This window comes from Microdochium trichocladiopsis, assembly GCF_020744255.1.
Source record: "Microdochium trichocladiopsis strain MPI-CAGE-CH-0230 chromosome Unknown B0I36scaffold_5, whole genome shotgun sequence".
Taxonomy (NCBI): domain Eukaryota; kingdom Fungi; phylum Ascomycota; class Sordariomycetes; order Xylariales; family Microdochiaceae; genus Microdochium; species Microdochium trichocladiopsis.
The window spans coordinates 339,824-365,979 of NW_025763548.1; the positions used below are offsets into that span (position 1 = coordinate 339,824).

At 57.7% G+C, this 26,156-nt stretch overlaps 11 protein-coding genes and 1 non-coding gene across 12 annotated transcripts; 5 read left to right on the forward strand and 7 right to left on the reverse strand.

Moving 5' to 3' along the window:
* Nucleotides 1-438: 438 nt before the first annotated feature.
* On the reverse strand, nucleotides 439-2,580 carry B0I36DRAFT_322189 (dihydroxyacetone kinase). Its single transcript, XM_046153818.1, has one exon. It carries the CDS (start codon nucleotides 2,503-2,505, stop codon nucleotides 661-663), a length of 1,845 nt encoding a protein of 614 aa, XP_046012338.1. The 5' UTR covers nucleotides 2,506-2,580; the 3' UTR covers nucleotides 439-660.
* A 1,110-nt stretch (nucleotides 2,581-3,690) lies between these two features.
* On the forward strand, nucleotides 3,691-4,835 carry B0I36DRAFT_322190 (ribose 5-phosphate isomerase). Its single transcript, XM_046153819.1, has 2 exons — nucleotides 3,691-4,183; nucleotides 4,272-4,835. The coding sequence occupies exons 1-2, from the start codon at nucleotides 4,142-4,144 to the stop codon at nucleotides 4,701-4,703; spliced, it is 474 nt and encodes a 157-aa protein (XP_046012339.1). The 5' UTR covers nucleotides 3,691-4,141; the 3' UTR covers nucleotides 4,704-4,835.
* A 362-nt stretch (nucleotides 4,836-5,197) lies between these two features.
* Nucleotides 5,198-6,576, reverse strand: B0I36DRAFT_322192 (ketose-bisphosphate aldolase). The gene has a single exon (XM_046153820.1). It carries the CDS (start codon nucleotides 6,182-6,184, stop codon nucleotides 5,294-5,296), a length of 891 nt encoding a protein of 296 aa, XP_046012340.1. The 5' UTR covers nucleotides 6,185-6,576; the 3' UTR covers nucleotides 5,198-5,293.
* Nucleotides 6,577-7,349: 773 nt separating this feature from the next.
* On the forward strand, nucleotides 7,350-9,294 carry B0I36DRAFT_322194 (NAD binding domain of 6-phosphogluconate dehydrogenase-domain-containing protein). The gene has a single exon (XM_046153821.1). It carries the CDS (start codon nucleotides 7,745-7,747, stop codon nucleotides 9,089-9,091), a length of 1,347 nt encoding a protein of 448 aa, XP_046012341.1. The 5' UTR covers nucleotides 7,350-7,744; the 3' UTR covers nucleotides 9,092-9,294.
* Nucleotides 9,295-11,019: 1,725 nt separating this feature from the next.
* On the forward strand, nucleotides 11,020-12,608 carry B0I36DRAFT_288213 (ABC transporter). Its single transcript, XM_046151639.1, has 2 exons — nucleotides 11,020-11,705; nucleotides 11,786-12,608. Exons 1-2 carry the CDS (start codon nucleotides 11,104-11,106, stop codon nucleotides 12,273-12,275), a joined length of 1,092 nt encoding a protein of 363 aa, XP_046012342.1. The 5' UTR covers nucleotides 11,020-11,103; the 3' UTR covers nucleotides 12,276-12,608.
* Nucleotides 12,609-13,128: 520 nt separating this feature from the next.
* B0I36DRAFT_362494 (uncharacterized protein) lies at nucleotides 13,129-15,157 on the forward strand (the record flags this gene model as incomplete). The annotated part of the gene is made up of 3 exons (XM_046158667.1): nucleotides 13,129-13,240; nucleotides 13,290-13,752; nucleotides 13,825-15,157. 3 exons carry the CDS (start codon nucleotides 13,129-13,131, stop codon nucleotides 15,155-15,157), a joined length of 1,908 nt encoding a protein of 635 aa, XP_046012343.1.
* Nucleotides 15,158-15,278: 121 nt separating this feature from the next.
* B0I36DRAFT_112721 (uncharacterized protein) lies at nucleotides 15,279-16,170 on the reverse strand. The gene is made up of 2 exons (XM_046147909.1): nucleotides 15,813-16,170; nucleotides 15,279-15,725 (listed from the first exon to the last, which is right to left on the reverse strand). Exons 1-2 carry the CDS (start codon nucleotides 15,943-15,945, stop codon nucleotides 15,400-15,402), a joined length of 459 nt encoding a protein of 152 aa, XP_046012344.1. The 5' UTR covers nucleotides 15,946-16,170; the 3' UTR covers nucleotides 15,279-15,399.
* A 726-nt stretch (nucleotides 16,171-16,896) lies between these two features.
* On the reverse strand, nucleotides 16,897-17,709 carry B0I36DRAFT_348869 (uncharacterized protein; the record flags this gene model as incomplete). The annotated part of the gene is made up of 1 exon (XM_046156733.1): nucleotides 16,897-17,709. One exon carries the CDS (start codon nucleotides 17,707-17,709, stop codon nucleotides 16,897-16,899), a length of 813 nt encoding a protein of 270 aa, XP_046012345.1.
* A 652-nt stretch (nucleotides 17,710-18,361) lies between these two features.
* B0I36DRAFT_t89 lies at nucleotides 18,362-18,461 on the reverse strand. Its single transcript has one exon. It is a non-coding gene; the product is annotated as a tRNA-Asn (tRNA).
* Nucleotides 18,462-19,912: 1,451 nt separating this feature from the next.
* Nucleotides 19,913-22,056, forward strand: B0I36DRAFT_383621 (averantin oxidoreductase; the record flags this gene model as incomplete). The annotated part of the gene is made up of 5 exons (XM_046160968.1): nucleotides 19,913-19,975; nucleotides 20,049-20,538; nucleotides 20,612-20,861; nucleotides 20,978-21,094; nucleotides 21,252-22,056. 5 exons carry the CDS (start codon nucleotides 19,913-19,915, stop codon nucleotides 21,907-21,909), a joined length of 1,578 nt encoding a protein of 525 aa, XP_046012346.1. The 3' UTR covers nucleotides 21,910-22,056.
* A 234-nt stretch (nucleotides 22,057-22,290) lies between these two features.
* On the reverse strand, nucleotides 22,291-24,286 carry B0I36DRAFT_362498 (carotenoid oxygenase; the record flags this gene model as incomplete). The annotated part of the gene is made up of 2 exons (XM_046158668.1): nucleotides 22,291-24,087; nucleotides 24,146-24,286. 2 exons carry the CDS (start codon nucleotides 24,284-24,286, stop codon nucleotides 22,291-22,293), a joined length of 1,938 nt encoding a protein of 645 aa, XP_046012347.1.
* Nucleotides 24,287-25,430: 1,144 nt separating this feature from the next.
* On the reverse strand, nucleotides 25,431-25,700 carry B0I36DRAFT_322206 (uncharacterized protein). The gene has a single exon (XM_046153822.1). It carries the CDS (start codon nucleotides 25,684-25,686, stop codon nucleotides 25,453-25,455), a length of 234 nt encoding a protein of 77 aa, XP_046012348.1. The 5' UTR covers nucleotides 25,687-25,700; the 3' UTR covers nucleotides 25,431-25,452.
* Nucleotides 25,701-26,156: the final 456 nt, after the last annotated feature.

A 26,156-nucleotide genomic window follows, 5' to 3' on the forward strand; every position in this document is an offset into this window, starting at 1 on the left:
CCGCCAACCGAGCCGACCGTGACTGGACGGGGTACGTTATCCCGAACTTCGGCGCTGCTCCGGGCCGCTAACCCCCCGCAGAGGGCAGAGGGAGAGGGCCCGCCGAGCCTGGCCGCCCCCGCTTCCCCGCACCGCCTCCCTTCTAATTGCGCTTTGAGGGCCGGCGGAGTTGGAGAAGGGTAGTGCGGTGAAGTGCAAGACTTGGTAGCCCTGAACGACAACGGGAAAAGGAGCAGCTTGGGGTTTCCATGACCGGCGCTGTGGATGGAGCAGCAATTTGGTCGGAAACAAACAACGGACTATTGTTGATTCTTCGCGGTCGGGGAAGTTGGTGGGCCAGTACCATCCACTTACCCCATGCAAGACTTGTTTCCCTGTACAAGCACGTCAGTGACCAGAGTAATTGCTTTTCAATGAACACAACAACGCAAGACAATTGGACCCTGTGGAATAGGATATGCACACAGTTGACGTCGACACCTAACATGGACTGACCATCTGAACGAAACTTGAAATATTCATATCGCTGCTAAACACACAACAATACAACAACCCTGCAGACACTAGATCATCCTCCTTTCCCCTCCATTACCAACAAGCCCCTATTTCCTCAAGTCTCCCTTGATACATCAAAAATCTCACATCACACCACAAGCCCCCCTAAGCAAAACCATCAGACAACCCCTTGATGGCCACCATGGCGCCCCACGCGCCCGGGTCCGGAGGCAGCTCGCCGCTCGCGGCATTCGCGCCGGCGCCGACATACGTCGCCCGCCCGAGCCGGGGCTCCATGGTGATGGTGGCCTTTGCCCCCGCGACGGCGGCCTCGACGCCGCTCGCGAAGCTGTTGGTCGACCCCATGGCTTCGGCGAACGGGATCAGCGTGTCCATGACGGTCCGGTCGCCCACCTTGGCGGGCGTGTAGCGCCGCAGGTTGCCCAGCGCCGTCTTGGCCGCCGCGGACCACACCAGGGGCAGCTTCTCGCCGATCGGAGTCGAGGAATCGCCACCATCTCCTGCCTTGGACACCTCGTCCAGCAGCGCGTTGCGCAGCGACACAAAGAAAATGCCCAGGATTCCTCCCAGCGTGCCGCCCATCTTGCTCTCCACAATGTCCTCGAGCTCGAGCAGCACATCCCCCACAGACCCGGCTTTCGTGAGGCCGCCGTCGATCGAGGCCAGGAGGCAGCTCGCTCCCGTCTTGAGCGTCTCGCCGCAGTCGCCGTCGCCCATGACTGTGTCCCACTTGGTGAGGTCTGGCTCGGCGGCGATGACGGCTTCGCACGCCGTGCGCAGCATCTTCTCGAGCGTGGCCGGATCGACCTTGAGGTCCTTGGAGGCGTCGAAGACATGCTTCTCCGCCACAGAGTTGTCCTTGAGGAACTGCTCCGCGCGGGGTCGCCGCTTGCTCGACGACTGCGCCCCGGCCATCGACTCCCAGTACGTGTCTGTCCGGGCGTCGAAGAAGCGCTTGATGTCTTCCGCCGTGTACTTTGTTCCGGTGGTCTTTTGGGCGAGCGTCCGCGCCGCGGCCGAGACGTTGAGCACCGATACGGAGAACGCGGGCGCGTTGAGTGACGTCTCCATGAAGCCCGACACGACGCGCACGGGTTCCGGGAATCCCCAGGGCGGGCTGGTGATCTGCTCGAGCAGCTCGTCGACTAGCGCACCCATCTCGAGGTGCGACATGCCGCCAAAGTTGCTGACCATGAGGATCGTCTCGTCCCCGGGCTGGAAGTTGACGTACCCCCGCTCCGGGTCCTGCTCGTCCAACATGTACTTGTACAGCGTGGCCACGAGCTCCGAGGGGCTAGGCGCGGGAGACAGCTTGCTGTAGCCGGGCTCGTTGTGCGGGCCGGTGCCGACCTCGAGCTCATCGTCGAGGAGCATGCCGTGCTCCGTGCGCCCGGGCACGTGGCAGTGGTCGAGGGTCGCGGCGATCGAGACAATCTGCTGGCTCACGGCGACGCCGAGGTCGTACACGTCGTCCAGGGAGGCGCCCTCGCCGCTCGCGCCGCCCATGATCTTGAGCACGCCGATCTGGCCCGCCAGCCCGCGCCGGCCGACCAGCCCGCCCTTCTTGCGGCCGACCGAGACGTCGTCGCCGCAGATGATCATGCGGCACTTGTGGCCGCGGGCGTTGGCCTTCTCGTTGGCCAGGCCGAAATGCAGACAGTCGCCCGTGTAGTTGGTCACGACGAGGATGGCGCCGTTGTCGGAGGGCACCGCCTCAATGGCCGAGAGGATCTGCTTGGTACTGGGGGACGCAAAGATGTCGCCGGCGACCGAGGCCGCGAGCATGTTGGTGCCGACGTAGCCGGACCAGGCGGGCTCGTGGCCGGAGCCGCCGCCGCTGATGATGGCGACCTTTGACCTGGGGAACTCGGAGTCGAAGACGACGCGGTTCTTCTCGTCGAGCGTGAGGCGCGGATTGTAGGCGATGAGCCCGCGCAGGCACTTTGTCACGACCCCGTCGGGGCTGTTGAAGAGGTGCCTTTTCGACATTGTGGTGGATGGGCCGTTGTGATTGTCTGCCTGCCTGTGTGTGTGTGTGTGTGTGTGTGTGTGTGTAGGTGTGTGTCGGAACGGAGATTGCTTGTAGTGATGTGCTGATTGGGCTCACTTGCCGCTCACAGAGAATGGCAAGACCGAAAAAAGAGAGGGAGGATTGTGTGTGAAGGTGTGGTATGACAGAAGGGAAGGAGCTACAGCGACGGTCACGAGTGGGCAGGCGTCACGGATGAGTTGGGGTACGTCAGGCTGTTATTGGGGAGAAAGGCAGGAGGCCGAGAGAGTAATTAGCGTCATGTCAAAAAAGGCCAAGACCTCGTGTGCCGGCAGACACGTAGACACAGGCACACAAGAAAGAAGCACAAGCAGGCGCCGGTTCTCTCTTTTTCTCTCTCTCTCTCTCTACTGTCCCACAGCGTCAAGCCACGAATTGCCTTGTCGGGACGGAGTGGGTTGCCAGCCAGCCAGGACAAGGCAGAAAAAAAAGAGATGAGGCGCCAGAGGTCTTGGTCGTTGCAACATTGGCAATCACCCGGCCATGTTCTCGTGTCCTTTTCGCACGAGACGAGAGCTGTGCCGAACCGACTACGGCCTGCCCGGTGCTACCCGTTTAGGCAAGAGGGCGGATGCGGGGGGAGGCTTCAGCTCGGAGGAGGATAAAAGGTGGAAATACAGACAGGAGCGCCTAAAACTGCCGCCGAGCAAGACGGGCCCCAAAGCAAAATCAACAGGGCATCGGCGGGTCGCCCGAGACTACCGCTGTAAAGACACAGCTCTGGGTCCTTAGTGATCACGATGCCCCGTTCCCGCCATCGGCAAGAGCAGCGACTCCATAAGGTATGCATGCGGCATGAGATGAAGCCCCGCCTAATTAGCCTAAAGACACGGCCGCAAAGGGTCGAGACCAGTCCCGCCCCAAGGACCCCGGAGGAAGCGCCGGGGGGGGGCGGGAGAAGTGGGCACGTTGGGGACCGTCCGGGTGGGCGGTGGTTCGGCCTGCTGTTTTTTTCTGCTCTGTGGTGGGACGGAAGCAAAAGGAAAGGAAGGAAAGGGGACCAGAGGCGGGGAATGGGGGGTCCGCATTGCCTAGTTGGGTAACCCGGGCAGAAGGCGGAGGTGGGGTCAGTTGGGAGGGGCCGGGGAATCGATGGGGAAGCCAAGTGGAGGGCCACTGGAGGACACAGACACACACTCGGCTGATGGCTGGGCCGTTGCTGGTGAGCCGATGACGGACAGGAAGGGCTCGGCTGGACACGGGCAACGTTGTGTTGTGCAGTGCTGTGCTGTCCCGTTCTGTCGCCGGTGGCTGTCATTGTGTGCGTGACGAGACGCAGCTTGTTCATTCGCCCGGCGGGATTGTTGTGAGCTGGAGGGGGGTGGTAGCAGTTGTACCCTACTGTAAGCAGCAAGCAAGCAAGCAGGCTGTTTACCCGCCGTCCATTACGCAATGGGCTTTGCCGCATGGTCACGACTTTTCGCATCCTGTCCCTTTCTCCCGTCGCGACATCCTCATACACACAGCTAGAAACACAAGCTTCTTCGCGCAGCCGGCGCAAAACTGCACTCTCTCTCCAGAAGCACCCCGTCCGCCCGTCAGCACAACAACACAAAAGAAACACTCCCACCCACAATGTCTGCCGGACCCAAGTGGCGGATCGCCGTCGGCTGCGATGTAAGTCCCAGGCCTTCACACTCCTTGTCTTTCTTTTTCCCATAAACCGAGCAAAAGACTCATCCACGCAACCCCCCCTCCCAAACAGGACGCAGGCGTCTCCTACAAGAACGCCATCAAGGCCGACTTCTCCTCGGACCCGCGCGTCACCGACATCATCGACGTAGGCTCCAACGAGACGTCCGACAAGACAGCGTACCCGCACCGCGCCGCCGCGGCCGCCAAGCTCGTCGCCGAGGGCAAGGCCGACCGCGCCCTCATCATCTGCGGCACGGGCTTGGGCGTGGCCATCGCGGCCAACAAGGTCAAAGGGATCAGGGCGGTCACTGCGCACGACAGCTTCAGCGTCGAGCGCGCGGTGCTGAGCAACAACGCGCAGGTCCTCTGCATGGGCGAGCGGGTCATCGGGCTCGAGCTGGCGCGCAGGCTGGCCAGGGAGTGGCTGGGCTATGTCTTTGATGAGGGGAGCGCGAGTGCCAAGAAGGTCGAGGTTATCACTGAGCTTGAGAAGGACATGTAAAATCGATTCACATGAGGGACTAGGGGTGTGAGGGGTGTTGGCGGTAGAAGTGGTTGTTACTAGATGGCGGTACACAGGCAGATCTACAAAGGAAAGAAAACAAAAGGGCACGGCTTTCACAAATGCAGCAGGATGATATATCAGCAGTGATTAGATTCATGTGCCTTCGTCCTTTCTCGTCGGGTTACACCACTGGCCCTCGAGTCGCATTCCCACATCTTACACCGGGGTTGACTCCATTGTGCAGAGGAACGGCGAGCATTTATCCGGCTGCGCGCACATGCGAACACAACAGAGAACGGAAAGGGATACACGGCAAGGCAGAGGGCAGGCATTTCAATTTACAAAGTCAAGAGCCGTGCATTGTAAAATTGTAGGTAATGGCCATACCGCAATTCTTACTTCCCCACCCTTTCGGTGCTAGATCTTCCGCCCACCATGCATGCCATAGCATGAACCAACCCGCGCCCAAGCCCGACTTCCCACTTTCGACATTTTCACTCTGACTGCACACGACTACCTCATCGGTTTCGAGATGATTTTTCTTTCAAATTTCAAAACTATACATACTACAGGGACAAAACAAAACCCTACCACCCCTCCCGCTTGACCGTGTCCGCCTTGCCCGCACTGCCCAGCTGCCGCATGTACTCCTCGATGGCCTTCTGCATGGCCTCTGTGCCCTTCTCGATGACGCTGGTCAGCGGCTTGCCCTGCATCTCCTTCTGCACAGCGGCGTAGTGCTTGTTCATGCCCTTGTTGATGTTGATCTTGGTGACGCCGGCGGCCATGCACTTGTGGAATATTTCCTCGGTGAACGGGTCGGCCCCGTGGAGGACGAGCTTGACGCGGTCGCCGACGGCGGCGTTGACGCTCTGCAGGCGGTCGTACTCGAGCTGGATGCCCCGGGGCCCGTACTCGCCGTGGACGTTGCCGAAAGCCGGGGCCAGCAGGTCGATGCCCGTGGCGACAAACTCCTCTGCCTGCTCGGGCGTGGTCAGGATGGCGCCCAGGTCTGCCGTGTCGGCGATGCCGTCCTCGCCGCCCTCGATCCTACCGGGCTCCGCCTCGGTCGCGATCCCCCGCGCGTGGCAGTACTCGGTGAGTTCCTTGGTCAGGGCCAGGTTCTCCTCCTTCTCGTAGTGGCTCATGTCGCACATGATGCTGTCAAACGCCTCGGGGATATCAGCCGCCCGCCGCACCAGCTCAGGCGTCTGGCAGTGGTCCAGGTGCAGGCTGACGGGCACCGAGGCCGAGTGCGCGGCGTCGGCGGCCGCCTTGACCAGCGAGTCGCCGGCGTACTGGATCGCCCAGGGGAACAGGAGGACCATGGCGGGGGACTTTGCGGCCTCGGCGGCCCGCACGGTCGCGATGATGGACTCGATGTTGTAGCAGCACATGGCGGGCACGGCGTACGAGTTCGCCTTGGCGGCCTCGAGGATCGCCAGGGACCGGTTGGCGGGCAGAGGAGGGCGGGGCATGTTGGGTGGTGGTTTTTCTTTTTTCTTCTTTTGGTCTTTGGTGGTGGTTTTGGGTTGGCTGTGGGATACCGGGAATGGGAACAGAGGGGATTCTGAAATGTCCAGCTACTGGAATTCGACAGGCACGAGGATGGTGTTTGTCTTGTGCGGTAGGTTGGATATGGAGGCAAAAGGACAGAGAAAAAAAAGGTGACGACAGATTACCCGGGCTATGCCGATTGTACACGAGCAGCTCTGCAGTGAAAAGGGTAGCGTGGGGGCTCCCTCAGGTACCGGCAGATGAGGATCTATCAAGCAATGTCTTCTCGAGGGAACAAAGTATTGAGGTTGCCAGTTTTAGACGTGGGAATATGAAATGACGGCAATGGGGTTGGTCCCCGCTATGTGTGTGGAGTGGGTGGTGGTGGAAGTACTTGGAAGTGGCAGTCGCAAGGACGGGCCACTTTAACATCGGCGCCCCGATGACCGGCTGAAAGAGGCTCTGTCCTGGCCCGGCCGGGTGAATGCATGCCGCGCCGGCAGTCAGTCAGTGAGTGAATTGACACAATTAGCCAGAATCCCACGCGGCAGCTGATGCTGCAGCAGAGCCGCAGCTGTCAGAAGCAGGCATTTCTCGACACCATGTGAGGTGACGCAATACCCGTGATTGAAATGGCTCAATCTTTTTCTCTTCTTTGTTGTCCTCATTTCCCCGTGCGTGTTCCTCAGGTGAAGTGAAGTTTCCCTTGTCGCCCAACGGCCCCTCACCAGGCTGCTGCCCTCCAAACACTCCCCCACATCCGTTCGGGCTGGGGCAAGCCGGGGCAAGCGCCGATTGTTGGAGGCGGGGCGGGGTTTTTGGAGCTCGGGCAGAAGACCGAGCCTCATTGCACATCTATTAAATTCCTGGGTGTCATGTGCACGGGGAACAACACGGCATCGTGCTGCTGCGGTAGTCGAGCGCGGCAATGCACGGGCTTGGGGACTCCGACGCGGGTGTGGACGCGTGACAACGGGCTGAGCTGTGGGTGAGTGACATGGCGACTCGGCTCGGGTCGGTGCCCAGCGAGGTCCCCATCGATGCATCCCGTGCTGGATCGTGGGCCGGCGCCGGGAGTCCAAAAGTGCGGGAGGGTGGGGGAAGGTGCCCGTCGCCCCTCTCTGGCCCGACAATTTACGCCTAAATGCCCAAGGAAGGGGTCACTCTCGGGAGATACGTACCTTACTTTACATTGGCACGTCACGAGCCCGGCCATTGACCCGGGCTCCAAGGCTGTCTGTCTAGGGCTCCGTCCAAGTAAGCAGCCTGCAGGCCTCTGGCCCGGCCCCGGCACCGGACTAGACATTTCTCGTCCCTAGGGTGGCTGCCCGTTTCTCCAACAAAAACAACACCATCACCATCGCCACACTTGTCCCAGTAGTGTTTTGTCTCCTGCTTGCCATCTTTCTCTCCTTGAATCTCGCACCACCCACGGAGAAACCGCCGGTGATCTCTGCCACCACCACCAGCCTCGACAGCCTCCTCTTACCACCCCTTCTCACACCTGGCACTTCTAGCACTCGAGTAACAACACCAACAACATGGCCTCCAAACCCGACGTCGCCTTCATCGGCCTCGGTGCCATGGGCTTCGGCATGGCCACCCACCTCGTCAAGCAGGGCTACCCTGTCCACGGCTTCGACGTCTACCCACCGATCCTCGAGCGCTTCACGGCCGCCGGCGGAAAGGCCGCCACCACGCCCGCCGAGGCCGCCCAGGGCAAGGCCTTCTGCGTCGTCATGGTCGCAAACTCGATCCAGACCCAGGCCGCCCTCCTCGACGGGCCCAACGCCGCCGTCCCCGCCCTGCCTCAAGGCGCCACCATCCTCCTCTGCTCCACCGTCGCCTGCGGCTACGTCCAGAGCCTCGAGAGGCAGCTCGTCGACATCGGCCGCCCGGACATCCTCCTCATCGACGCCCCCGTCTCCGGCGGCGTCATCCGCGCCACCGACGGCACCCTCTCCATCATGGTCGGAGCCTCCGAGGCGGCCCTCGCCAAGGGCAAGTTCCTCCTCGAGGAGATGTCCGACCCGGCCAAGCTCTACATTGGCCAGGGCGGCATCGGCGCCGGCAGCAACCTCAAGATGGTCCACCAGGTCCTCGCGGCCGTCCACATCCTCGCGGCCGGCGAGTCCCTCGCCTTTGCCAAGCAGCTCGGGCTCGACCCGGCCTGGACCGCCGAGCGCGTCATCGCCTCCGACACGGACGCCTTCATGTTCAGCAACCGCCTCCCGCGCATCCTCGCCGCCGCCGACCGCACCCTCACCGGGCCCGTCGCCAGCGCCGTCACCATCATCCTCAAGGACAACGGCATCATCACCAGCGAGGCCGTGCGGCACGGCTTCGCCACACCCATGACCTCGACCTCCGAGCAGGTCTACTACGACGCCCTGGGCCGCGGCTGGGGCGCCCTCGACGACGGTGTCCTCATCCAGCTCTACGACGCCGGCCAGGGGAAAGTGGGACCCCTGGTGGCCAGCACCGCCGCCACCACCGACGAGGACAAGCTCAAGCTCGTCCAGGCCCTCCTGCGCGGGATATACCTGTGCTCGGCCGCCGAGACCCTCGCCTACGGCAGCTTCCTCGGCATGGACCTCGACCAGATCTACGAGCTGTGCGCCAACGCGGCCGGCGGCTCCGCCGTGTTCCGCGACATCGGCCCCGCCATGATCGAGATCTTGAAGGGTGGGAAGCCCAGTGAGGATAGTATTGGGTTGCGGGTCGTCGCGGCGGAGCTGCAGACTGCCGTGCTGGAGGCCCAGAGGCTCAAGATGCCCGTGTTCCTCGGCGCGCAGGCGCTCAACCTGATCCGGCTCGCGCTCAACCACGCGCCCAAGAGCGTGGAGAAGCCGCCCCGGGCGCTGCTGTGCAAGGTATGGTCGGCGTAGGCTTTTCTTCCTCGGGGTGTGTGTGATGCATGCGGGTGTTTGTAGTGTGTATATAAATTGGTAGTGGGCAGCGATGGATAGATTATGTTTTTATCAAAAATTCAAAAAAGGGTCTTAGTGCTTGTTCGTTGCGTTAAACACATAGGCGTCCGGCTATGCCGTGTAATTTTGGTCGATGTTTAGTTGGTGAGACCACTGCAAGGTCTACTGCGATGCTCTTGTAGAGAGTCCTTGAACGGTTGCAGTCGAGAGTAATAGGTCCCCGGGGCGTGGCAGGCATATGGAAGGTCTCTCATGTCATTTTACCCCTTTCACGGTCTTGCCTCCCGTCAACGACTGATCCTCGGCCGAGTCACGTCACAACTTAACTTGTACACGTGCACAACGTGATTCCACTTTACCAATGTTCAAGTATGACATTTCTTGAATTCAGCGCTCCCTAATAAGAGGAGCTTATGGCTGACATCAAGGTTTGCAGACATTATACTATTGGTAGATTATTGGAGTTGCTTTGAAGGCCAGCCAGCAGCATTGAAGCCCTGTTCTTTTTGCGACGCTGATGGACAAGCATAAAAGCGACCGTATGCTAGACTCGAAAGTATTCTAGTGCGATGATCCTGGGCATAGAAAACCGAGTTCTATCCTAGGTGAAGCCCTGTGGCTCCGTTACGAAAATAACGGAGAAAATCTATAGGGGTCTAAGCCAACAAGCTCGGGTCTGTTTGGGTGTACTTTGCTATTATGTGAATGAGCTTTTTTTTCCTTCCTCCCCCGAAACACTAGCGATTGTCAGTTACTTGCCACTTTCGACTGTAGAGGTACTTCCATGAGCGTGAGGATGGCGTGGTATGCCTTTGTTATGGGCTCGGGGTCAATGGCAATCCTAAAATAACCATAATTATGCGAGCTCGGTATCCAACTGTGGCAGGCGGCAATAAGCTCGTCATACCCATGCACTTAGCACCTGCCAAATGCGTGGTCCCCGCAACGCAGCCTTGCAAGTTCCACGGCGACCCTTGTCATACACATGGTCGGCACGCGTACTACGTAACAAGTTTGTGTTACCCGACTCAGCCTCCCCCGGAAATACGTACACCCGCGAACATCTGGCATTCTTTGAACATGCTGGATGATTCGACGAATGTCGATCAGTGGGTCTTACCAAGGGGCTTTATGCCTGAGTTCCATGGACAAGGGTTCGTCCCATTACAGGGTCTCCAGGATTAACGATCACCCTACGCTACTTCCGTACATGGAATCTACCTGTCCGTGCCTCTACTTGTTACGAAAAGGTAAGAGTGCAGGTTGGTCATAGGTTCCGCTACTTCCCCTAAGTCATTTCCTCTCGAAACGGGCAGTTCGAGTACCTTGCTCGCATGCAGGCCCCGTAGAGGGCGAGTAACGGAACTTTTCCATTAATCCTGGAGATCCTACACGGTTAGCACCCTTGGCGTAACCTGCACATCGATCAACACGAACGCCATCCTCGTAGAAAAGACGATTGACTTCAAGCTTAACCACCGATGAAGCCACCGTTTGGCCAGCTTATGACGCCATCGACCGTGACGCCGCGACGTTAGCCATTCCCGCCAAGTCCAAACCAGTCGCCATTATCACGTGCTTCATCGAGCTCCTGGGCACGGCCATGGGGAGGAAGCTGCCCGTTTTGGTCAAAGACATATGCCAAAATACGCATAGATCAGGCGACATCATTGAATCATATCCTTGTTGCGTTGTAGTCAGTGTAACCGAACGTTACCATACATGGGGCAGTCAAAGCGGATAGTGGATACAATCCGGCAGTGCTAATTTACCTGACTCGAGCGCTCGTGATCAAGGGCCGGGGTGACGCCTTGTTTATGTGAGTCAAGCTTAATTGCTTGATTCAAACTTGTTTGCGCACTCGAGTACAATAGCAGAGGTTTTCCGCACCTGGCATCTGTGATCATGACTGTCCCCCGCAAGCGCCAATTCGTAGTTTGCAAAGCGAAAAGGATCGTTCTCACCATACAATGCCGTCGACACGCACTCTCCTCCAGGCTCTCCTACTTGGAGTAGGAAGCTGTGCCGCCAATCCACTCGTTGCATCCAACTCCGGCCCGGAAGTCGAGACCCGGACCCTGGAAGAGATTCATCAAGCAGCTCTCAAGGAGGGCGGCATCGTGACATTATGGCATGGCGGAGATGAGACTACCCAGCAGAACACGCTGAAGCAAGCTTTCGAAGCACGCTTCCCTGGCATGACCCTCAATTCTACGGTCGATCTGTCCAAGTACCACGACGCCGCCTTGGACGAGCAACTCGCCAACAACAACGTCTACGTTGATTCGATCATCCTCCAGACGGTTCAAGACTACCCTCGTTGGAATGAGGAAGGGGCTCTTCTGCAGTACGCTCCTCTCGGCTTCAACGAGGTAGCTCCGGCCTACAAGGACTCTCTCGGCGCGACTTACTACGGCGTGGCCATCAATGGCTGGAAGTTCATTGTGAACACGAACAAGTCCAACGTTGCGCTTAACGAGTGGGAAGACTTCCTGAATCCGGAGTTGAAGGACAAGCTTGTTCTTACCTATCCGAATGACGACGATGCCGTGTTGTGGGCTTTCGACCTCATGTGAGTATTTTGCCCCCCTCCCTTTCCCCGGGGGTAAGACTTCATATACCTTGGAGGTCTAGAGCTGACTTTATTTAAAGCCTCGAGCGCTACGGCACTGGCTTCTTCGACCGCCTCCTCGCGCAGAACCCTCGCTGGGTCCGCGGCACGGCGACACCCTCCACCATCCTCCGGCAGGCAAACTCCACCTATGCCGCCACCTTCACCTCGGGGGGCGGATTCGTGTCTTCCAACGGAGTCAACTTCACGCTTCCGACCCAGGGCCCCTTCGTCACCTGGGCCCAGACCGCCGCCATCCTCAAAGACGCCCCGCACCCCGAGGGCGCGAAGCTCCTGCACGGCTTTCTCCTCAGCACCGAGTGGCAGCAGCCCAGGGGCTGGTCGGTGCGGCGCGATGTGCCGCTTCCGGCTAACTTCCCCTTTGGCGAGCTCGACGACAACAAGAACACAAACGCTGGGGCTTTTATGCCGTTCATGGTGGACAGGGCAAGGGTTGGCCGGCTGAAGGACTGGCTCGAGAGCAAGATCGGCACCCCGCAAGGACTCTCCCCTCTCAAGGACGGGATCTAATCGGTAATAATTAGATCGTATTCCGAACCGGGCCAGTGGGGGGTTCTTTAGGTAGGAGGGCTGCGTAAATAAGGTCACATAATCGGGCCAGGAACTCGGGCAGATGAGCAAAGGAGGGAGCAGCTGGGTATATTAGGAAGTCATTGCCATAGAACCCGGTGCGAGAATACTCGACAAAACTTTGGGGTCCGAGCTAGTACGATCCGTATCGTTTGGGTGTTTTGTTCATCATGTGAAAGAGCAGCTTTCTCGAAAGACTCACAAGTGCTACAGTTACTGGCCACCTTTGATAAGAGGTGCTTCAATGAGCGTGAGGATAGTGTGGGATGCCTTGGTACTGGAGTATTATGGGCTCAGGGTAGACGTTAATCCTCGATCAACCATATGCGAGCTCAGCTTCATGCATTTGGCAGGTGCCAGATGCGTGGCCCCCACGAGGCAGACTTGTCAGCACGCACAGCCACGGCGACCCTTGTCACCTCCTACACATGGAGGTCACTCTTGCAAGACAGAGGATTGGGGGCAAAAGAGCCGGCCCCCAAAAAGGCTCGGCTTACCGCCAAGCACGCGCAAGAGATGGTGGTCATGGGCGAGTATAGTCTTTTGCGCGGGGGGCATTCTCGGAGCAGGACTTGTCAAGTGCTCTCGTAACAAAGGCCTGACTTGCTACGCAGAGCCTTGCGATGCATATGCCGTACAAGCTTACATGGCTACCGTAGCCGTCGACATGAACCTCCGCATGTTGCGCGGCCGTGCTACAGGCTACAGCAGTGCCCGTTTTCTTCTTCTTCCCAATTGTCCGCAATCCTGAACGTCTCTCGACACGCTCGAAGACAGCTTGCGTCATTTTCCCATGGACCGCCAGCCCCGGCAAGAGCAGCCGCTGCTCACCGAGACGCGAGAGAGCGCGTTGTGGGGTTACGAAGAGATCTTTGATGCTTTTCCGCTTCAGCCCCAACCGCAGCGTATGTGTGTCTTCAAGTGACCGTCATGGCGATTCTAACATCACTGCAGAAACAGAAGCGTGGAACGATACCGACGGTGCAGTCTTCGGTTCCCACATTACTAATTACGATGCTTCGCCGCCCGCCCCAGCAGTCTCCGAAAGCAAGCGCGGCAGTGTCCCGGCGTTGCTATGGGATGTCTTGAAGTGGTGGCAGATCGAGATATTTGCGTGTCTCGCCTCAGTCGCGGCCATCGTGGCCCAGGCCGTGGTCATGCTGCGATTCAATGGCAGACCCCAAGAGAGCTGGCCCAGCACAACCCTGACCCTCAACGGCCTCATCGCCATCTTGGCGACCCTCTGTCGAGGCAGCCTGATGGTGCCGGTCGCATCCGTGCTCGCCCAGTCCAAGTGGACGAGGTTCGACAGCAGGAGCAGGAGAGCTCACAAGCTCGCCGAGTGGGAGCTGCTGGATGAAGCCTCGCGAGGCTCGCTTGGAAGCCTGCAAGTCCTGTGGAAGTTCAAAGGCGTCCTGTACGTATCACTCTCTCAGCGGGCATTTCTGTTTTCCATATAGTGACCCACTGACCGACCAGGGAAACACAGCCATGTCAGCTGCATAGGCGCCGTGATCACCATCGCGTCGCTTGCACTTAGCACATTCTCGCAGCAGGTCGTTTCCCTGCAGAGCATTCTCGTGCCGGCCACAGATGGCGACACCCTGAACAAGACTGCGTCCGTGCCATGGACGGATAGCCCAAATGTTCGGGTCTGGTCGGCCGGTGAATTCGGCAGTATGTCGACCGTGGTGAAACTCGCAATCATCGAGGGCATCATGGCCCCAGACGTTGCCTCGCTCCCGCTGTCGTGCCCGACTGGCAACTGCACCTGGCCGGACTTCACGACGGTGGGTGCCTGTGGGAGGTGCGTCAACATCACCGAGGACGTGCGCTTCACTCAGTCGACACTCTCCGAGACCTACACCCTGCCAAATGGGCTGTGGGTGGGCAGGAATCCTGTTGCGACCACCGCTGCCAACGAGACTCTGGGCTTCTCTGCAAACATTACCCAGACGACTCGCCTGTTCGACCCAGTCAGATCGCCGAATCCCAAGTACGAGAGGGCCCTCGCTCTCGCCGAGTTCGCCATGCTAGGTTTTGAGAATCTGCGGTGGCAAGGAGGACCACCAGTTGCCTTCGAGTGTGGGATTTGGCTCTGCTTGCAGGCCCGCCGAGTGAGCGTCACTGCTGGCCAGCAGACTGACAAGGTGATCGAAAGCTGGACCAAGGTCGATGTGAGAATCGGTACTCCGTTTATAGACATGCCCAGTCCGCCTTTCGTGGGCCACGAAGATATGTATTTCTGGGCCACAAGGGAGCCATCCGTCTCACTGGAGTCCTTTATACAGCCCATGTTGAATGGCAACATCACTCTGTCCGGGACCCCACCGTCTCCGGTCTTTTCATCTGACTACATCCAGGCCTTGTCCGCTAACCTGGGTGACCCTAGCCAATGGATCGGCCGACTCGCCGAGAGCACAACGAACGGACTGCGGCAAATGGGTCCTTACAAGAACACCACGCTGGCCTACGACGGCGAGGCGCACGTCGTCCAAGTCATAGTCGTGGCCCGATGGCACTGGCTAGCATATCCAGCGGTCCTGGTATTGCTGACTGTCATCTATCTCGTCTTTGAGATCACGCGGACAACAACGAGCAACACCAGGCCCTGGAAAGCGGACCCCCTGGTGCCCTTGTACGCGTATCTGGATCTAGACCGCAATGTACTTTCTGCGGCTCGAGATGGTCTCAACAAGCCGTCGGGACTGAGTGCAGAGCTGGGAGACCTTGCGGTCCGCCTTGATGTGGGGTATGATCACGGAGTGCGTTTTAGCGGCAGGATAGCAGTGGATGGTGAGGTGGCCCAAGGCAGGTCTTGATGCAAGGTAGAGCAGAGATCTCCGCGGGGTTTTCCTGGATCACAAATTTCGATTACAGTGTGAATGGATGATAGAGACATTTTAGCACGGCAACCTTATATATTGTAGAATTATAGATGTCAATCTTTAGAGACGCGGCTGGCAAAAGCTTTCCAATCCATCGATTGCAGGTCTGCTATCGATTATCAGTGCCAGGTGGCATTCTGACTTCTGCGCCGGTGGTCCATCTTGATCGCAAAAGTCTATTGCATCTTCGGCACGAAGCCCCAGCGGTACATGTCGTCGCTCTTCTTGTATTTTGGTGAAGCGTCCTTGTTGCCTCGCTGACTGGCGTTCAAAGTCGAAGCAAGAGATTCAAACGACTGCTTGGCTTCGTCTAGCTCTTGCGTCGAAGTATAGACCCTGGAGCCGCTATGCTTGCTCGATGTCCCCCCCTTTAAATGTCCGTACGCCGCTTTTATCTTGTCAGACATGTTGACAGACAGCTTGTCAGATAGCAGTGGCTGGCGAGGCTTTTGTGGCCGTCGTGGTATCGACGCGTACGCCGCGGCTGTGGAGTGGAAATGTGCTGCCTCGTTGGACATGGTTGTGATCAGTTGATTGGGCCTGGTCAATCGTGAAGACGGTGATGTGTGTATGGAGAGGGCGCACTGACAGGTTTGGGGGGATGTGCTGGATATCGTGTTGTTATTGACTGCAACATGATGGAGATTCATCGGGGAGAGAGTGTGGTCTTTTATGTTTGTCAGCCCATCCAGTAACCCCATCATTGATGCCGTAGTTCGCATAGTCTTGCTGATGTCATCCCAAGAATCACGTCACACCTCCAGCCGTGGACCGACATTTTTCAACTGACAAAGCATCGTCCACGCCTTCACGTACGCCTTGCAGAGCCTGACTTGTGCTGCTCTCTGAGTCAATCACCAACCAAAGAAGAATCAAGCCACACGAAGACGTAAGGACATAGCGGGGTTTGGCTGTTATAAAGTCCGCTCTCCCTAAATGTGCTGCGAATATTTCTCCTCGGGGTGGTCTATGTGCTATGCAGCCAAGACGTTTTTTCTCTCTCCGAGACACTCGCCAGAGCGTCAGTGGCGCCTCGAGATAAGAATGCACAGGTGCGTGCGATTGAGTCTGCATTGAGGGGTAGGGAGGGCTCTCTCACAAGGACGCGCACGTGTGCAAGCGAATGCATGCTTACGACCTCGCGGGCTAATTGTATTGGCTCGTGTAACGTGTTAACCCTTCTGGGGGCGCCCTACTGAGTAAGGGTTTTTAGAGCTAGGTGAGCTTATCTCGACGTCCCATGTCCACCTTCCCCGGGATGACTCACACTTGTGATGCTGGCCATCGAAACAAAGGGATGTCAAGAAGCCCCTCTTGTGATGAGGGTGGCTGCATGATTCGCGTTTGTAAGCAGCACCTGAACCATTCCATGCAATATGAGTTAGAACAGGCTGGGCATTATCACGGGAGACTGCTGCTCTTGAACGCATTGTTCAGAATGGCGGTCCACGGTCCAGCGGCCCGGCGGTGCGATGGTCGCCCCGACATTAGTGAGATGAGGCTTGAAGAAGCAACACTCTCAACTCGTCATTGCTGACAAAGCGGGCCATATTCCCATTTTGGACTTCCTGTCGGTATAGTCACATTGCCGGGTCACGAGTCGACACAAACAGACGTCGCTCGCTAATGATGTAGGCAGCAATCTGTTCTGTGGCTTGATCTTGATCTCAAGGTCACTGCAGCTTTTGTAAACCACGTGCTACCTTGATCACCTTTTCCAGTGCTGCAGACACCTCGTTCTTCTGTGTCTGACCAAGGTCGCCACTACTCCTGACAACCCCCATTACCGTTCTCAAACTCCCAGCCCACAAGCCCACAGCCTTCAACATGGCGTCAATATCCCTGTTTCCCCCTTCTCCGCCATCAATATTCTCGAGTAGTGGCCTGACCTTTCCCGACTTGTTGACAAGCCCCCTCTTCGCAGCCCTGCCCATCCTTCTCATCTGCCCGGCCAGCTGGAGGAGTTGTGCCGCCTGTTCGGAGTACACCACGCCCTTCCCAGCACTTTGGAGGTTCTTGATGGCATCGACAGCCGCGACCAGCGCCCCGCCGACGTTCTGCAGGTGTGATCTCGTCTTTGCCAGTGCCTCCTTGATCCCAGCCTGGACGGCGGGATCCTCGACGTGCTGCTGTCCTGCTGCGATGGCCCGCATGGTCTGCTTGATGAATGCCGTGTTCTGCGGGATCTGGCCGGACGCGTAGGAAACCATGTCGGCGAGGTAGCTTAGGTCCACGCCACGTGCTCTGGCAGCTGGTTCTACAACTGCGCCCACTCCTCCTGGGTCTGCAGGCGATGGTGCTGGTGCTGATAGTGGCAATGCCAGTGCTCCCATCCATGTTGCCAGCGACGTCGTCCGCTCGCTCGCACCTCTTGTTCCTGCTTGATTTGTTTTGAGTGTCTTCTCTATTCCGGTGGTAGTCGCTGCCGCGATGCTAGAGAACAGGACGCAGCCCAGAATGATCCCAAGAGAGGCGACCTTCATCATTATAGCACTGCGCAGAACCGCCTGCTCCCGGTGAGGCGCATTAATATCGATTGTCTTCGTGTCCGCGCTTCCTGAGGGACACAATGGGGGATCGCAACACAGTGCAAAGCATTCATTGGGAAGGACGACAGCCTCGAGTACAGATTTGCATAGCAATTTGCAGTGTGTGCAGACTGGCCGTCACGCTTCACAGCACTTTTGGGTCGTCTAAGTTCGGCACCCACTAGGCTTTGACAATTGCGGACATTCTGAGACATTGCATCCCGCATGCTCCCTAGCGCCAGCCACAAGGCCTGCTAATCCAACATCACATACAAGCAGGCATGTGCCTAGTGTTGGTCCGGCCCTCTGAGAACATCATATCGTGGCGCGTGCATTATTCCCAGGTCAAAAACATCAACGAGGTCATACGGTCTGAGGCTATGAATCACGTCTTGCGCAAAGTAAACAAAAATAGAATCTAGGGTTGCAGAATGCCTGAGCACTTTGTTCTCGGATGGCTTGACTTGCTCCCTCTTCTTGGATAAGAACTGCTTTCACGTCAGGCAGTCTTGTATAATTGACAAAAAGAAGATGATTGGGTTCCAGACCCTGCTAATGTGGAGATCGGCGCGGTTCCGCTGGAACCAAAAAGTCCAAAAAGAAATAACTTCTCCCCCGGACAGGCTTGAACTGTCAACCTCCTGATGCCGACCGCTTGGGTGAACAAGCGAATAACAGTCAGACGCGCTAGCCAATTGCGCCACGGAGGATTAGTTGACAGCAACGTTCTTTATCACAATACTCACTCTGTGAGCACTGCATTCGGGACCTGCATCCTCAGCTGTGCTGGCCCTCCAACCCGTTGCAGTTAGCAGTGGATTTTGCCACGCCTAGCATCTACAACAAATGGAGAACATGGTCTGCAATAAAGCGAGTCTTCAGTATTGACATGCAGTCATGGACGCTGCTTCGCGACTGGAATTACTCTTCCGTTTGGCGCTGTTGCTTCGGCTCCCGCAGCCATTCGGCAAAAGTGATGTGCCCAAAGGGTACAGGTAATTGAGGCTCCAGCACATCTGCGTATCTGTGTACGCCTCAATCCGCAAGAACATTTTGGTTTTCGGAGTGTCGGATCTCTAATGTTTGAAGACGGTGCGCTTCATCCCCTGACTCAGTAGCATATAGAGTATGAGGAAATGCTGACTCGGAGGGAGGTGGTGGGGGGCGCAGCCACTCACGCCCCCTGTAACTCTGTACGCAAACTCGACCATCTGAGTCGGGTAAGCAGAACCGGGACTACAGCAGCGCAAGGCCTTCAGGGTCGTTTTGCAGCCATACTCGCCGCTGGCTGTGACGTTGAGAGTTCATGTCAGACCTTGAATTGGCAAATTTATTAGGCAGCCTGTAATGAGTGCAATCATGGCGAATGCGAGTGTGAAGATAGTTGTCGAGGAGCGGACGGTAGAAAAACGATTCTGTCTAATTAGACAGACAACTGACTCCTCTCAGCAGTACTCAACTCTCTTGAGATTCGACAATCGAAGACAACTCCCACAGACCCTGCTGAAACACGCCAGCCAGTGGACTTCAACACTACCTTATCAGAAGCCGGGGCCATGAACAAGTCACAAATGCGGCTCAAGGTCAGCGAAATAGCCTATGGGACCACTGGCAGAGGTCAAGACGGGCCTCCCACGGCTGTTGCTGTTCGCCGAAGGGGAGGATCAAAGGGACGAAGGGATGCCCGCGTGCGGGGCACGGCGGGCCATGGATAAGGATATCCCGCCAAGACGGCGCTAAAAGAGGTCTCAGGGACGGAATTATGGGGGCGGCCATGTGGGGAAGCCTGGGGTAGACGGGGATGTTGCTGGTGCCGGGGCTGAGCCATGACGACAATTGGATGTCGTTGGGATGGAGGGGTGGGCAGCCCGGCGCAGTCCCCGTTTCTTGATACTGGAGAATTGAGCTCGAGGCGTGGCCGGGACTGTCTTTGTTGCTTCCGAGCCGCGGGTGGGCTAAACGTTGATCTTTCTTAATAAGTGTCTTTTCACTTTCACATATGCTTCAGAATCACTTGTCCTTGGCCGCAACAAGACATTCAACCTCGCCCACTTTGATTGAGGATCATATTTTAAGGAACAGCTCTAGACCTCCCCGACCACTACAGCATACAAACGCGCCATACAATATCCAGTCGCCAAGACGACACAAGCTCGCCGCAATGGGGCTCGTCGAACTCGTTCTCGACAACCTGGGCACGGTTGCCCTGGGGGTTGTTGGCGTGGTATGCCTGGAAACCATCTCAATCACTCTCTTGTGTACTCGGACAAGTTTCTAATCACAACAAATTACCACAGGGCTTCCTCTATATGGTCTGGCGATGCATCTACAACATCTACTTCCACCCGCTCGCCCGCTTCCCGGGCCCCTTCCTGGCCAAGGTCTCGCCCGTGTACAGCATCTACGGCCTCTTCCGCGGGCGGTGGCCCTTTGACGTGCACCAGCTGCACCTCAAGTACGGGCCGGTGGTCCGGCTCATGCCCACCGAGCTCTCATTCAGCACGCCCGGGGGCTGGCGCGACATCTACGGCCACCGGCAGGGCCACCCGCAGTTCCACAAGGACCCGATCCACGTCGGCTCGGTGCAGGACCTGCCGGGGAGCACGACGCTGACCATGGCCAACGACGAGGAGCACAGCCGCCAGCGCCGCACCCTGAGCCACGCCTTCAGCCAGAAGGCGCTGCTCGAGCAGGAGACCATCATCCGCGGCTACGTCGACCTCATGGTCACCAAGCTGACTGCGTTTGCCGACAACCAGAAGCCCGTCAACATGTGCGACTGGTTCAGTCAGTTCACACCCTTTGCTCCCCCTTTTCCGAACCCTCTCGGCCGGGTCATTGCTAACTCATGTGACCGCAGACTTCACCACGTTCGACATCATCGGCGACATGGCGTTCGGCCGGCCCTTTGGGTGCCTGAGGGACGGCGTGTGGCACGACTGGGTCTCGCTCATCACGCAGACCATCAAGGCCGGCGCCTTCGAGCAGGCGACCCGCCGCATGTTCCAGACAAACAGCTTCCTGCAGCGCCAGCTCGTCAAGCTCATCCCGGCCGACCTGCGCCGGAAGCGGTTCCAGCATCTCGAGCTGAGCAGGGAGAAGTGCATGCAGTGAGTTCTCAACCGTCTACTACAGTCACCTCACCTACAGAAGGAGGAGTTCTTTTCGGACAAAGAGTAAAGGCCCCATGCTGACCACGAAATGCCCCCCCTTTTTCCAAAACCAGACGCATCGACGAGGGTCTCACGCGCGAGCACAACGACTTTCTGTACTACATCCTCCGCGCCAACGAAAAGGGCGGCGTCCGGCAGAACGAAATCATCCTCAACAGCGCCCTGTTCATGTAAGTCTCAAATACTTACAATCCCCCCTTCCTTCCTTCCTTCCTTGTTTTCTTTCCTCCATCCCCATCGTCCCTCCCTTCCCCTCCTTAATCCTCTGAAAAGCACACCCCAGCTTTAAGGCCTGACGCTAACTCTTCGGTTCCCCTTACCACCCAGCGTCGCCGGCTCCGAGACCACAGCATCCCTCCTATCCGGCCTGCTCATGTGGCTCCTCCGCACCCCGCACGCATACCAGCGCCTGACGCAAGAGATCCGCTCCTCATTCCCCAACTCCGCGCAGAACATGAAGTTCACCGAGCTCGCCGAGCTGCCCTACATGAACGCATGCATCGACGAGGCCCTGCGCATCTTCCCGCCCGTGCCCACGGGACTGACCCGCACTGTTCCCCAGGGCGGGGACACGGTCGACGGGGAGTGGCTACCGGGGGGGATCACGGTCTCCGTGTACGCCTGGTCGGCGACGCACTCGCCCCGCAACTTCCACCGGCCCGACGAGTTCATCCCGGAGCGCTGGATGTCTGACGAGGAAGCCTGTGGGCCGGAGTTCGCCAACGACCAAAAGGACGCCAGTCAGCCTTTCAGCCTGGGCCCCAGGGGATGCATCGGCAAGCACCTCAGCTATCTCGAGCTGAGGCTCATCCTGGCGCACCTGCTGTGGCACTTTGACCTCGAGCGCTCGGATATCGACATGCCCGTGAGCGAGAACACAAAGTTTGACGTCTGGGACCCCAGCGGCGACTGCAGGCACGTCAAGGCGTTCAACACCTGGAACAAGCCGCCTCTGATGTGCAGGCTGACGCACGTCAAGCGGTGAGAATGGAAAGATATTCAGAGAGGGGGCGGGAGAGAAAGCGGCGGCGTGGAGGAAGGAAATGGTAGTTTGTCAAAGATTAAAACGGGTCGGTCTTGTATATATTCTTCAATGGCAAACGAGCTATGGCTCTCCAGTTCTTGTCAGATGACCTCATGTCCCGTCCCTTGCAGGCTGACATTCTGAGGGTTTTACGGCGGGCTTGCATGCTTTCCTTGCACCTGGCTTCACCTCAAACCACTTTGCCAATAATGAACGGCGACATATGGGTGTTCTATTCCTCTAGATAATTTGACACATGCAGGCTCAAAAGAACTGTCTTGGCGCAACTCGCCCATGGTTTAAACCAAAACACATCGCTTTCGGCGCAGTCGCCCACAACAGCTATGGCGCTGAAACAACAGCAGCAGCATGCATCCCATGGAACCCATGCCCAATGGCCCAGTCACACTCTGCTCTCCCAACCTCCTTCATCGTCCGGGCATCCAGGCATACCAGGTAGCTCGTCTTGCCGAATCCGTCCAGCACCACGCTCAGCAACACGCCGTCATCTTCCGCCCTCTCCTCCTCATCACTGTCGCCTCGCACTCCCGCCTCCTTGTCAAAACCCCACGCCGCACCCTTCGGCCGCGGCACGAAAATCGCTTCGCCCGGAGTGTGGCCTTTCGGGTTATCCCAGAACAGCGATTTCTGCGTGTCAATGTCCGTCTTGGCGATGCTGTCCAGCAGTGCCGTCTTGCCCGTGTTCGGCAGGCTGTAGAAATACCTGTACCGCCGCGTCGAGTAAGCCGGGTTGATTGTGGGCAGTTCACCCACGTGAGGGGCCTTGATTGCGCACAATCTCTCGCCAGTCCGCCAGCTGCTTCCGCCAGTACCAGTGACGTAGTCCACGGCAGTGGTGACAGGCCAGGGAACCCAGCTTGCTCGATTACTCTTCTTAGTGCCCGGTATGACAAACTTTTGCCGAACAAATGTCGGCAGGCTGTTCCGGTTTCTCTGCTCGTCGGCCCAAAATCCCTTTTGGGTGTATGCATCGTCGTACTTGCCCTTGCCGTTGTTGGTCCCGCGGATGATGTCCAGCTCGAAGCTCCGGATTATATCCAGCGTTGGGTAGTACAGCACATCACAGTACAAGTTGATGTCGCCGGTCTTGTCGTCCTCGTCGTCCTCGAACGCGTTGACGCTATGGAAGAAGAAGCCTGCTGGCGTCTCGAAGGTGCCGACCACGCCGCTTCGGCCGGGCCGGCGGTCCACAACGATCCACTTGCACCGCTTCGACTCATCAAACGGCTCGATCGAGTCGGCAATATTGCGGTTCCACACCACGCTGAGGCCCATCTGGCTAATGTGTGTTGAGCCGACACACAGAATAACGAAGGACTTGGACAGCAGGAAGGAGTGGCCATAAGCTGGCGGGACATCAGTCCGGCAGATGGTGGCGAGGATGTCGGTGGTGCCGGTGGCCGCGTTCACCCTGAAAACGCGATAGGTGGATGTCTTGCTCAGGTCAAGATTGTAGTTGAAGAGATCGCCGGTCTCAGGATCGACATGAGCATGAGCGCAACTCATCGGGCCCTTGAGCAATGGATGTAATTCCTTCTGTTCTGCCAGCCCAATTGGCTCGAGCGTGTCCCGATCGACCTGCTTCATCGTGTTCGAGTCTGTCGTCAACCACACGCTCTTGACACCTGCTCGATGCCCAGACTCGGTCGCGGCTGACCCGTTCTTCAGCGGCCCGAGACCTGGCACGTTTGTAATAACAGTGACGCACGAGTTGTCCTCATCCGGCTGCTTCTCTGGGGCACTTCCATGTCGCCACACCGTCATGAATTTGCCCATCCTTCCCACACAGGGGTCGCGGCGCTGCGAAAAGGAAATGTATCGATCCCGCTGGCCGTCCTGCTTGATTGTCTCGATGAGCTTCTCAGCCTGTCGTCGAGACGAGTACTCGACTCGTACGGGACCATCGCGGTTCTCAGGTCCTGGAGGAATGATCTCAAATTTGTGCGAGTGCGCAAAGCCGTCGAACCAGTGCGTCGTGCGATACGGGCGGCCACTCGATGTCTTGTCAATATCGTACTGGCCTGGTCCTGTGCGGAAGAGCGTGCCAGCGATCCAGGGTGGGAAATAGCCCTTCACTTTGAGCTCGACAGGGCCACGGACCTCTGTGAGTCCTTCGAACTAAGGAAGCGTCAGACTTGGTAAGATGCAGACGTCATGGTCAGGGGGGTCTACTTACACCGGCCTCGTTTGGCCAGTCGTCAAAGTTCTGCTCGACGAGATCCCGGACGAGCTTTTCGTAGTCCTGTTCCTGGTGTTCTGGTCCGCGAAGCAGATCAACTCTGCCTGGGATGCGGCTTTCGACTGTTTTCGTTGGCATGGTGAATGGTATGATGGGCTTCTCAGCGCTAGCACGACGAGAACAAGTCAGTGTCCGATATTGGCTTACAACAGAATCGGCAGGAACGTCAAGCAAATATATAAAGACACCGCAGCATTGATGCTCAAGTCACACCCATGCAAAGGAAGGCGAGTGATAGGCTACTAGGGCAATGGCCCGACGCCAAGGTTCGCTTGTGTACCGGCATAGCGTGCGGCTGAAGTGGCCGACTGCATGATTCTCAACTCTCCACAGCCCCCGACTTTTGACAAGTTTTGAACGGAGAAACAGCAGGGGACTAAGACAAAAGTGAAGAGCTAGCCATACCTTTCAGTAGCCTTGTCTCCTTATCAGAGTGGAGTTTCGAGAGAAGTGTCGCCAATAGACAATAGAGCCTGTGCGACCATCAAACTTCAGTTCTTTGTGTCAGCCCAGGCCGGAAGTCTAGGGCGAGGTGGGCTCGATGAGTGGTGGTGGCGTGATTTGGGTCCTTTTCCAGTGCTGGTGTCTTTGACTCTTGGCTGCCGCGGTACTTGCCGCCCTAGAGGACTGCTGATGCTGCTGCTCGACTCGAAGGCACACAGAACCTGGACGGGACTGAGCGGTGCTTGGTGGTGGTGGCCCGATCTTCTGTGGTGGAGCGGCTTGCCGGCTTGTCCTGGTTGACCCGGAGGCTCAGACTACTACATACATACCTAGGTACGCAAGCAGCTTGGTTGCAGTAGCAGACAGTCGGGGTCCCCAAAGAGCGAGCTACCTCGGGTTCGCTCTTGCGCGTGCTCTATCCTCCTAGAAGTGGTCGTTGAACCAGAGTGCTCTGTGTGACACGCTGGGGTCCGTGTTTGTCGTGGAGGCACAAGCTATCAGTGTAGTAGTGGCGGATGCGATGCGATGCTCTCAGCTTGCCCTGGCCAGTTTGTGCCGTATCTCTGGACCAGGAACAGACAAACACAGGTTCGCCAGATGTGTAAAAGGTATGTGTTGTATGTGTGTTGTGGTAGACGTTGAGTGTGGGAGTAAAGGGTGCCAGGTGTAGCTGTGCCGACGGATGCTGCGGCCCTCCGAGAAACAAAAACGGGCAGGCACACACACACACAAAGTCTGGCCCTTCAGGCTCTCTCTCTCTCTCCAGTTCAGGCAACTGTTGGCGAATGCGAGACCTGGCCTCACCTTGGCAGCTCCAAGACCACAAGAACCATGCCAGCCAGCCAGCCAGCAACAGCTCTCTGAGCGAATCCGCAGACCACAAAGAGCAAGGGCGGCTGGATCAGCGCAAAAAGGCCGGCGGCCGGCAATGGGGCGGGCGGCGGCGCACCTGCAGGTGCAGCGTGCAGGTGCAGTGCAAAGCAAAGCAGCAGAGGCAGATTGCGGATTGCCATGGCGTGCATGCCCATGGGCATTTCTCGCTTGCGACGTCCTGCCATTGGCTGGAGCTGCGCTATGATGCGCTCGTGGTTTCTCAATGTGGGGAGGAGGTGGGAGGACCCCGGTCCAGGTCTCGACATCGGCCCAGGGGGACTCCTCGTCATCAACGTCATCACTCGACGGGAACCGACACATGCCCTCCCACTTACACGCGTAAACCACAACCGCGGCATCCATGGGCAATATTTCCAAGCAGGGGTCCTGTCAAAAACTCGGGCGGCACAGGGGTCATCCACACGGATGGCATGGACACCGAGCCATTCTACACAATGTCGCCAAGCTCGTCACTCTCCCAGCATGCCTACGTGGCTCCTTGGAAACAGCTCGTCTGGAACAACAAGATAAAGGGTATATGTACTCGACCAAACAGCACAGATCTACAATATATCAACTGCAGTACACCCCTCCTGCTTGACTCTATCTTCCACTCCCCGCCACTGTCGAG

Coding starts and splice junctions, on each gene's coding strand:
- B0I36DRAFT_322189 (XM_046153818.1), bottom strand. CDS start 2,505: ATGTCGAAAAGGCACCTCTTCAACAGCCCCGACGGGGTCGTGACAAAG.
- B0I36DRAFT_288213 (XM_046151639.1), top strand. CDS start 11,104: ATGCCGTCGACACGCACTCTCCTCCAGGCTCTCCTACTTGGAGTAGGA. Junction 11,706..11,785: donor TTGTGGGCTTTCGACCTCAT/GTGAGTATTTTG, acceptor CTTTATTTAAAG/CCTCGAGCGCTACGGCACTG.
- B0I36DRAFT_112721 (XM_046147909.1), bottom strand. CDS start 15,945: ATGCGAACTACGGCATCAATGATGGGGTTACTGGATGGGCTGACAAAC. Junction 15,726..15,812: donor CAGCACATCCCCCCAAACCT/GTCAGTGCGCCC, acceptor CCAACGAGGCAG/CACATTTCCACTCCACAGCC.
- B0I36DRAFT_322192 (XM_046153820.1), bottom strand. CDS start 6,184: ATGCCCCGCCCTCCTCTGCCCGCCAACCGGTCCCTGGCGATCCTCGAG.
- B0I36DRAFT_322190 (XM_046153819.1), top strand. CDS start 4,142: ATGTCTGCCGGACCCAAGTGGCGGATCGCCGTCGGCTGCGAT. Junction 4,184..4,271: donor GGATCGCCGTCGGCTGCGAT/GTAAGTCCCAGG, acceptor CCTCCCAAACAG/GACGCAGGCGTCTCCTACAA.
- B0I36DRAFT_322194 (XM_046153821.1), top strand. CDS start 7,745: ATGGCCTCCAAACCCGACGTCGCCTTCATCGGCCTCGGTGCCATGGGC.
- B0I36DRAFT_322206 (XM_046153822.1), bottom strand. CDS start 25,686: ATGCCCATGGGCATGCACGCCATGGCAATCCGCAATCTGCCTCTGCTG.